This window comes from Aegilops tauschii, chromosome 5 (assembly GCF_002575655.3).
Source record: "Aegilops tauschii subsp. strangulata cultivar AL8/78 chromosome 5, Aet v6.0, whole genome shotgun sequence".
Taxonomy (NCBI): Eukaryota; Viridiplantae; Streptophyta; class Magnoliopsida; order Poales; family Poaceae; genus Aegilops; species Aegilops tauschii.
Window position 1 is genome coordinate 12,799,577 of NC_053039.3, and position 10,897 is coordinate 12,810,473.

At 42.3% G+C, this 10,897-nt stretch overlaps 1 protein-coding gene across 2 annotated transcripts; it reads right to left on the reverse strand.

Annotated features, from left to right (window-relative positions):
- Positions 1–496: 496 nt before the first annotated feature.
- On the reverse strand, positions 497–3,074 carry LOC109780557 (uncharacterized). 2 transcript variants are annotated; one of them, XM_073498574.1, is made up of 4 exons: positions 2,966–3,074; positions 2,722–2,802; positions 2,560–2,617; positions 497–2,471 (listed from the first exon to the last, which is right to left on the reverse strand). In XM_073498574.1, exon 4 carries the CDS (start codon positions 1,732–1,734, stop codon positions 733–735), a length of 1,002 nt encoding a protein of 333 aa, XP_073354675.1. In that variant the 5' UTR covers positions 1,735–2,471; positions 2,560–2,617; positions 2,722–2,802; positions 2,966–3,074; the 3' UTR covers positions 497–732. The 2 variants fall into 2 exon arrangements, with proteins under 2 accessions (XP_073354675.1, XP_073354674.1); XM_073498573.1 differs by having other exon boundaries at positions 497–2,474.
- Positions 3,075–10,897: the final 7,823 nt, after the last annotated feature.

The window sequence follows — 10,897 nt, forward strand, 5'->3', positions numbered from 1 at the left end:
TTTCTCTGCCATATTTATTATTCCATATATATTCGAAGAGAAGTCAGACGGGACCTTCATACTGACAAGGAATTCAAAGAAGATTTCCTTCTCTTCTTTGGTAAGAGCGTAGCTGGCATGACCTTGATGTATGTCGTCTTTTCCATTCATACATTGCGGCCCCCCCATGCCTTCGGTGTATCTTTTGTCTTCCCTTACACTCCCACCCAAGAAGCCTAGCAGGTTCATGCAAAGATTCTTCATCACGTGCATCACGTCGACTGCAGAGCGGGCCTCTAGGTCTTTCCAATAGGGTAGGTCCCAAAATATAGATTTCTTCTTCCACATGGGTGCGCGTCCGTCAGCGTCATTCGGAACAGATTGTCCGCCAGAACCCTTTCCAAAGATTACTTTTAAATCCTTGACCATATCAAGTACATCATCACCAGTACGGTGGTGAGGCTTCTTCCGGTGATCTGCCTCACCTTTGAAATGATTGCCTTTCTTTCTTACGGGATGCCTACTCGGAAGAAATCGACGATGTCCCAGGTACACATTCTTCTTACATTTATCCAAATATATAATGTCAGTATCATCTAAACAGTGCGTGCATGCGCGGTATCCCTTGTTTGTCTGTCCTGAAAGGTTACTGAGAGCAGGCCAATCATTGATGGTTACAAACAGCAACGCATGTAGGTCAAATTCCTCCTGTTTGTGCTCATCCCACGCACGTACACCTTTTTCATTCCACAGCTATAAGAGTTCTTCAACAAATGGCCTTAGGTACACATCAATGTCGTTGCCGGGTTGCTTAGGGACTTGCATGAGCACTGGCATCATAATGAACTTCTGCTTCATGCACAACCAAGGAGGAAGGTTATAGATACATAGAGTCACAAGCCAGGTGCTATGATTGCTGCTCTGCTCCCCAAAAGGATTAATGCCATCTGCACTTAGACCAAACCATACGTTCCTTGCGTCATCTGCAAAGTCCTCCCGCTTTCTCTCGGTTTTTCTCCACTGCGACCCGTTAGCGGGTACTCTCAACTTCCCGTCTTTCTTACGGTCTTCTTTGTGCCATCGCATCAACTTGGCATGCTCTTTGTTTTGGAACAAACGTTTCAACCGTGGTATTATAGGAGAATACCATATCACCTTGGCAGGAATCTGCTTCTTGGGGCGCTCGCCCTCAACATCACCAGGGTCATCGCGGCTGATCTTATAGCGCAATGCACCGCATACCGGGGATGCATTCAAATCCTCATACTCGCCGCCGTAGAGGATGTTGTCATTAGGGCATGCATGTATCTTCTGCACCTCTAATCCTAGAGGGCAGACAGCCTTCTTTGCTTCGTACGTACTGTCGGGCAATTCGTTGTCCTTTGGAAGCATCTTCTTTAACATTATCAGCAACTTTTCAAATCCCTTGTCAGATACACCATTCACTGCCTTCCATTGCAATAATTCCAGTGTGGTGCCCAGCTTTTTCTTGTTAGCTTTGCAATTTAGGTACAACAATTTCTTGTGATCCTCTAACATGCGCTGTAACTTCAGCCTCTCCTTTTCACTTGCGCAGTTTCTCTTTGCATCGGCAATGGCCCGACCAAGATCATCAGCAGGCTCATTTGATGCCTCTTCTTCAGCTTCTTCCCGCATTGCTGGCTCGGCTTCTTCCCCCATTGTTGTACCATCGTATTCAGGGAACCCATGGCCAGGATAGCTGTCGTCATCCTCTTCTTCTTCATTCTCTTCCATTAGGACCCCTCTTTCTCCCTGCTTGGTCCATCAGTTATAGCCGGACATGAAACCGGACTCAAACAGGTCGACGTGAATGGTTCTTGAGTTATTGTAATTTTGATCATTCTTACAGTCAGCACATGGACAACACATAAAACCATCCGCCTGCTTGTTTGCCTGAGCCGCAAGCAGAAAAGTATGCACGTCATTAATGAACTGGGGAGAGCATCCGTCATTGTACATCCATTGCCGGCTCATCTTCATTACACAACACCGAAAAGACCAAATTAATACAAGTTCATACATAAAGTTCATACACACTTATTCTCATAAAACAACATACAAACTCTCTAGCTAAAGCATTTAAATGCAACAACAAATGCGATCAAGATCGCAACTAAGGTAACAATTGATTCAATAGCATAATGATACCAAGCCTCACTATCAATGGCATATTTTCTAATCTTTCTAATCTTCAACAAATGCGATCAAGATCGCAACTAAGGTAACAATTGATTCAATAGCATAATGATACCAAGCCTCACTATCAATGGCATATTTTCTAATCTTTCTAATCTTCAAGCGCATTGTATCCATCTTGATCTTGTGATCATCGACGACATCGGCAACATACAACTCCAGTTTTATCTTCTCTTCTTCAATTCTTTTCACTTTTTCTTTCAAATACTCGTTTCTTTTTCAACTAAATTTAGCTTCTCGACAAGAGGGTCGGTGACAATTTCCTGTTCACATACCTCCTAGATAAAAATATCTATGTCAACTTGATGGGCATAATTTGTCATAAACACGAAATGCAACAAATAGTTATTAAAGAGAATATACCACATTTGAATCATAAACCAGATGAGGGCCGACGGGGACCGATATCAAAACCATGCCACTATGTATAACAAACAACGTACGGGTAAGAAAAATTATACAAGTAACTATCTAAATCAGGCAAACATGTTTTTTTATAGAAAAGGATAAGAACAAGAGGCTCACCAAGGTGGTGTCGGCGACGGGACAGTGCGGGCGATCGACAGTGGTTATGACGGGGACGGGAAGGCACTAAGTAAACCACACCTACATATGCAAACTAAGAAGTTAATTTGAGCTCAAATTGCATATAAATCAAATAAACTACCACATATAAATACTCCCAAACTAAAACCCACAAATCACTATACTTATAGAGCATTGCAAGAGCTAATCTAGCAATGAGAGATGAAAGGACAAAGTTGCAAACCTTTGTGAACACTTGGATGGATGAGGTGCCTTCAAATCTTGACAAACTTTTGCAAAAATGGAGGATGAGCTCGAGCATGAGGGGAAGAACAGAGAGGAGAGGAAAGGGTAAGAACAGAGAGCTCGTGGGCTGGACGAAGGGTTTATATAGGAGCATCTTTAGTCCCGGTTCATGACACAAACCGGGACTAAAGGTGAGCCTCTAGTCCCGGTTTGTGTCACGAATGAGGACTAAAGGGGCTCGTGGGGCCCCAGCCTGACATGAGTCTGCCACCATCCCTTTAGTCCTGGTTTGTGTTACGAACCGATACTAGAGGTTCAACACGAACCGGGACTAATGATTCACGCCCCCCTAGCCGTTGGAACTGACACTAATGGTCACATTAGTACCGGTCCGTTTCCAAACCGGGACTAATGGGGCTCACGTAAAGTCGTTTTTCTACTAGTGAAAGGAAAAAAAAACTATTAGTCATGTGTTGATAACTGATGGGACTCCTCACTCCTGTCTCCATCAACTTGGATATGATATATTATGAGTATCAATAATTATGTTAACAAGCAGTATACCATGCCTGGTTCATGCACGGATGTTGATTTACATGTATAAGTGAACATGTTGATATTTTGAAAACAGAATTTGATATGTATGATTTCCCACAGTGATGTGCCGAACCTACAGGATCATCTGGCTGCTCACATACAAACAGTGAGCCGATCCACTGTTCTTATAACAGTGGCTTGATTGCATTCGATGGATCCATTGCCAATTGGTCATATAAAAAAGCGTGAGCGGACAAACCTGATGGATAGATATGTATATCTGTGTGCATGCTTGCTGCATTATTCGCGCGCTGGTTGCATGCACGGCTGGTCCGCATCTATTCGGTGAATGCCTGTTGATACCCTTGGTTTCTTCTGGTGTTGGGTTCTTGTTGCGGGATTCCAGCGACTGATGCCGACACATGCCTTGCTTATTCAACATGCATGCATGATCCTAGCTATAGACTTATCTGCTGGCGGATATAACAGATTAATTATTGTTACCAGGTACCAGTACAAACTGCACACGTCATGTAGGTGTTCATGTAAGTAGTTAATTAGACGATTGTTCCAACTAAACAAAGGGGTAGTTAATTAAGTACAAGATTACTTGCTTAGTACTCCTTGTAGCTGCTGGTTAATTTTGCTTTTCAGTAATTGAGAAAAAAACTTCAGGAACATCACAAGCCTTTAAATTAAAGAGAAAATAATAACTACATAATGACTTTTTTCAAGAGAGAAATAACAATCAGCATCAGTGTGAATGAATGCCTGGTGCCTCCTTTTTGGCAGCGGCCAAAGCAGCTCTGCATAATATTATAGTCAAAAAGGCGTCTCAGCAAAGAGCACAAAAAGTAGGCATGATGCTGATTGCGCTTTTGGTCTGCCTGGGTTTGGCCTCTCTCTAACTGAAAGAGAAGCAGCTGGTGCAAAACCCCACTACATGCACAGCTAAGCTAGCTGCTAATTTGTCTTGTTCCATTGCATCTACCACCAATCTACCTAAGCATGCATGTGTACGTTGTTTTCTTCTGGCTCAGTGCTGTCCTCCTCTTCACCGCAATATATTACTCTCTCCTTGTCTCAATTCTGTTGATTGACCAACTTAATTTTGTATAGAATGTGCTAGCTAGCTCTCCTTTTTCTGAATGGATTATTTATTTGTCACCTGATGTGTCTGATCAGTTACAACAGTAGGCTGACTGAAGGAGTATGTAGCTATTAACTGGTTCCAGTTGTCATGCACAATAATACTGTAACATAATTCTCTTCTTGGATTATGTATGTACTATCAGCTATCAATCGATCAGGATTTGTGTTCATTCATCAACTAATTAAGGTATCGTTCAGACCAAGCATGCAAATAATTAAATAACCAATGAAGTCGCGAGTACATACTCTACCTATACTGTATTTTGTGGATCCGGTAGTGAAATATATTTGTATTATTGTTGTTGATTTGTCACTCAGGTTGCCTAAGTCAGGTAGTGGCGCGCTCAAGCCACCGATCGGTTGTTTATGCATGCTGCTTCTTTTTTGCGAGGGTTTATGCATGCTTCATCTGATCATATCCATGCATTCTGTTAGTGGTCGATCTGTTAAGCACCGCCATATATATTCAACATATACTGTATTTTGTGGATCCGGTAGTGAATATATTATTAATTAGTGCTCTCTCCGTTTCTAAATATAAGGCCTTTTAGAGATTTCAATACGAACTACATTCGGATATATATGCAGTCCGTATTAGAATCTTTAAAAGAGGAGAGAAGAGGAGACAACAGGATGTGGAGTAGTAGTCTGCTGGGATGGATGGGAAGGAGAGGAAGAGGTAGGCGGATGGGAAGGAGAGGAAGAGGTAGGCGGCTGCCTCGGGAAGACGCGAACGTTGGAGAGAGAGATGCGAGTAACTGCATGCATGCATGCGATCGACTGGAAAGCAGGGGCATAACTGGAAACAGAAGCCAAAGCCAATGCGCAGAGCATTGCGGGAAAAACTGATCTTTTTCAAAACGCAGACAATAAAGGACCGGAGGGAGTATTTAGAAACGGAGGGAGTATGTTTTTCCACCCTCGTGGGGTCCTCCACCCTCGTGGGGCCCATGTTGCTCCACCGACGTACTTCTTCCTCCTATATATACCTACGTACCCCCAAACCAATAGAAGCATCCACGAAAACCTAATCCCACCGCCGCAACCTTCTGTACCCGTGAGATCCCATCTTGGGGCCTTTTCCGGCGTCCTGCCGGAGGGGGCATTGATCATGGAGGGCTTCTACATCAACACCATAGCCTCTCCGATGATGTGTGAGTAGTTTACCTCAGACCTTCGGGTCCATAGTTATTAGCTAGATGGCTTCTTCTCTCTTTTTGGATCTCAATACAAAGTTCTCCACGATTCTCGTGGAGATCTATTCGATGTAATCTTCTTTTGTGGTGTGTTTGTTGAGACTGATGAATTGTGGGTTTATGAGCTAGTTTATCTATGAACAATATTTGAATCTCCTCTGAATTCTTTTATGTATGATTGGTTATCTTTGCAAGTCTCTTCGAATTATCAGTTTGGTTTGGCCTACTAGATTGATCTTTCTTGCAATGGGAGAAGTGCTTAGCTTTGGGTTCAATCTTGCGGTGTCCTTTCCCAGTGACAACAGGGGCGGCAAGGCACGTATTGTATTGTTGCCATCGAGGATAACAAGATGGGGTTTATTGTTGGGAATCGTAGCATAATTTAAAATTTTCCTACGCTCACCAAGATGCATCTATGGAGTCTATGGATAACAAGATGGAGATACCCGTAGTGCACCTTTATAGTCACCCAGTTACGTTGTGACGTTTGGCACACCCAAAGCACTCCTACGGTATCCGGGAGTTGCACGATCTCATGGTCTAAGGAAAAGATACTTGACATTGGAAAAGCTCTAGCAAACGAAACTACACGATCTTTTATGCTATGCTTAGGATTGGGTCTTGTCCATCACATCATTCTCCTAATGATGTGATCCCGTTATCAACGACATCCAATGTCCATGGTCAGGAAACCGTAACCATCTATTGATCAACGAGCTAGTCAACTAGAGGCTTACTAGGGACATGGTGTTGTCTATGTATCCACACATGTATATGAGTTTCCTATCAATACAATTCTAGCATGGATAATAAACGATTATCATGAATAAGGAAATATAATAATAACCAATTTATTATTGCCTCTAGGGCATATTTCCAACAGTCTCCCACTTGCACTAGAGTCAATAATCTAGTTCACATCACCATGTGATTAACACTCACTGGTCACATCACCATGTGACCAACATCTAAAGAGTTTACTAGAGTCAACAATCTAGTTCACATCACTATGTGATTATCACTCAATGTGTTCTGGTTTGGTCATGTTATGCTTGTGAGAGAGGTTATTAGTCAACGGGTCTGAACCTTTCAGAACCGTGTGCTTTACGAATATCTATGTCATCTTGTGGATGCTACCACGCGCTATTTGGAGCCATTTCAAATAATTGCTCTACTATACGAATCCGGTTTACTACTCAGAGTCATCCGGATTAGTGTCAAAGTTCGCATCGACGTAACCCTTTACGACGAACTCCTTTCCACCTCCATAATCGAGAAAATTCCTTAATCCACTAGGTACTAAGGATAAGTTCGACCGCTGTCATGAGATCCTTTCCCGGATCACCATTGTACCCTCTTGACCAACTCATGGCAAGGCACACTACATGTGCGGTACACAGCATAGCATACTATAGAGCCTACGTCTAAAGCATAGGGGACGACCTTCGTCCTTTCTCTATCTTCTGCTGTGGTCAGGTCTTGAGTCTCACTCAATACTCACACCTTGTAACATAGCCAAGAACTCCTTCTTTGCTGATCTATTTTGAACTCTTTCAAAATCATGTCAAGGTGTGCTGTCTTTGAAAGTATCATCAGGCGTCTTGATCTATCTCTATGGATCTTGATGCCCAATATGTAAGCAGCTTTATCCAGGTCTTCCTTTGAAAAACTCCTTTCAAACAACCCTTTATGCTTTCCAGAAATTTTACATCATTTCAGATCAACAATATGTCATTCACATATACTTATCAGAAATGTTGTAGCGCTCCCACTCACTTTATTGTAAATACAAGTTTCTAACAAACTTTGTATAAACCCAAAAACTTTGATCACCCCATCAAAGCGTATATTCTGACTCCGAGATGCTTGCTCTAATCCATGGAAGGATCGCTGGAGCTAGCATACCTTTTAGCATCCTTAGGATCGACAAAAACTTTCTGATTGTATCACATACAACCTTTCCTTACAAAAACTGGTAAGGAAACTTGTTTTGACATCCATCTGCCAGATTTCATAAATGTAGCTAATGCTAACATGATTCCGACGGACCTAAGCATCGCTACGGATGAGAAAAACTCATCGTAGTCAACTCCTTGAACTTGTGAAAATACTCTTTGCCACAAGTCGAGCTTCATAGACGGTAACATTACCGTCCATGTCTGCCTTCTTCTTAAAGATCCATTTATCTCAATGGCTTGCCGATCATCGGGCAAGTTCACCAAAGTCCATGCTTTGTTCTGATACATGGATTCTATCTCGGATATCATGGCCTCGAGCCATTCATCGGAATATGGGCCCACCATCGTTTCTCCATAGCTCGTAGGTTCATTGTTGTCTAGCAACATGATTTCCAAGACAGGATCACGCATTACTCTAAAGTAGTGCGCATCCTCGTCGTCCTACGAGGTTTGGTAGTGACTTGATCCGAAGTTTCATGATCACTATCATAGGCTTCCACTTCAATTGGTGTAGGTGCCACAGGAACAACTTCCTGTGCCCTGCTACACACTAGTTGAAGCGACGGTTCAATAACCTTATCAAGTCTCCACCATCCTCCCACTCAATTCTTTCGAGAGAAACTTTTTCTCGAGAAAGGACTCATTTCTAGAAGCAATTACTTTTGCTTCCAGATCTGAAATAGGAGGTATACCCAACTGTTTTTGGGTATTCTATGAAGATGCATTTATCCGCTTTGGGTTCGAGCTTATCAGCCTGAAACTTTTTCACATAAGCATCGCAGCCCCAAACTTTTAAGAAACGACAACTTAGGTTTCTATAAACGGTGTCGTCTCAACGGAATTGCGTGGTGCCCCTTTTAAAGTGAATGCGGTTGTCTCTAATGCCTAACCCATAAATGATAGTGGTAATTTGATAAGAAACATCATGGTATGCACCATATCCAATAGGGTGCAGTTATGATGTTCGGACACACCATCACACTATGGTGTTCCAGGCGGTATTAATTGTGAAACACTTTCCACAATGTCTCAATTGTGTGCCAAACTCGTATCTCAGATACTCATCTCTATGATCATATCACAGACATTTTATCCTCTTGTCACGACGATCTTCAACTTCACTCTGAAATTACTTGAACCTTTCAATAATTCAGACTAGTGTTTCCTCAAGTAAATACACTCAGCATCTACTCAAATCATCTGTGAAGTAAGAACATAACGATATCCACTGCATGCCTCAGCACTCATTGGACTGCGTACATCAAAATGTATTACTTCCAATAAGTTGCTCTCTTGTTCCATCTCACTGAAAACGAGGACTTTCAGTCATTTTGCCCATGTGGTATGATTTGCATGTCTCAAGTGATTCATAATCAAGTGAGTCCAAACGATCCATCTGTATGGAGTTTCTTCATGCATATATACCAATAGACATGGTTCGCATGTCTCAATCTTTTCAAAAATGAGTGAGTCCAAAGATCCACCTACATGGAGCTTCTTCATGCGTTCTACACCAATATGACTCAAGTGGCAGTGCCACAAGTATGTGGTACTATCATTACTATCTTATATCTTTTTGGCATGAACATGTGTATCACTACGATCGAGATTCATTTTAGGTGCAAGACCATTGAAGGTATTATTCAAATAAACAGAGTAACCATTATTCTCCTTAAATGAATAACCGTTTTGCGGTAAACATAATCCAATCATGTTCAACGCAAACACCAAATCTCGATGGTAGAGGGAGCATGCGATGCTTGATCACATCAACCTTGGAAACACTTCCAACACATATCGTCATCTCACCTTTAGCTAGTCTCCATTTATTCCGCAGCTTTTATTTCGAGTTACTAACACTTAGCAACCGAACCAGTATCTAATACCCTGGTGCTGCTAGGAGTACCAGTAAAGTACACATTCATATAACGTATATCCAATATACTTCTGTCGACCTTGCCTGCCTTCTCATCTACCAAGTATCTAGGGTAGTACTGCTTCAGTGACCGTTCCTCTCATTACAGAAGCACTTAGTCTTGGGTTTGGGTTCAACCTTGGGATTCTTCACTAGAGCAGCAAACGACTTGCTGTTTCATGAAGTATCCCTTTTGCCCTTGCCCTTCTTAAACTAGTGGTTTTACTAACCATCAACAATTGATGCTCCTTCTTGATTTCTACTCTCGCGGTGTTAAACATCGCGAATAGCTCAAGGATCATCATAATTATCCTTGATATGTTATAGTTCATCACGAAGCTCTACTAGCTTGGTGGCAGTGACTATGGAGAACTATCACTATCTCATCTGGGAGATTAACTCCCACTCGATTCAAGTGATTGTGGCACTCAGACAATCTAAGCACACGCTCAACGATTGAGCTTTTCTCCCTTAGTTTGCAGGCTTAAGAAACTTGTCAGAGGTCTCATACCTCTTGACGTGGGCACTAGTCTGAAATCCCAATTTCAGTCTTCGGAACATCTCACATGTTCTGCGACGTTTCAGAAAACGTCTTTGGTGCCACAATTCTAAACCGCACTGAACTATCACATAGTCATCAAAACGTGTATGTCAGATGTTTCGTAAGATCTACAGACGACGCTGAGGTTCAGCACACCGAGCGGTGCATTAAGGACATAAGCCTTCTTCGCAGCAATGAGGACAATCCTCAGTTTACGGACCCAGTCCGCATAATTGCTACTACCAACTTTCAACTAAATTTTCTCTAGGAACATATCTTAACCAGTAGAACTAAAGCGCAAGCTATGACATAATTTGCAAATACCTTTTTGACTATGTTCATGATAATGAAGTTCATCTGATTATGAACTCCCACTCAGATAGACATCCCTCTAGTCATCTAAGTGAAACATGATCCGAGTTTAACTAGGCCGTGTCCGATCATCACGTGAGACGGACTAGTCAAGATCGGTGAACATCTCCATGTTGATCGTATCTTCTATACGACTCATGCTCGACCTTTCGGTCCTCCGTGTTCCGAGGCCATGTCTGTACATGCTAGGCTCGTCAAGTCAACCTAAGTGTATTGCGTGTGTTCCGAGGCCATGTCTGTACATGCTAGGCTCGTCAAC

What these genes read in the sequence shown, in the direction of transcription:
- LOC109780557 (XM_073498574.1), bottom strand. Translation starts at nt 1,734, where the DNA reads ATGGAAGAGAATGAAGAAGAAGAGGATGACGACAGCTATCCTGGCCAT.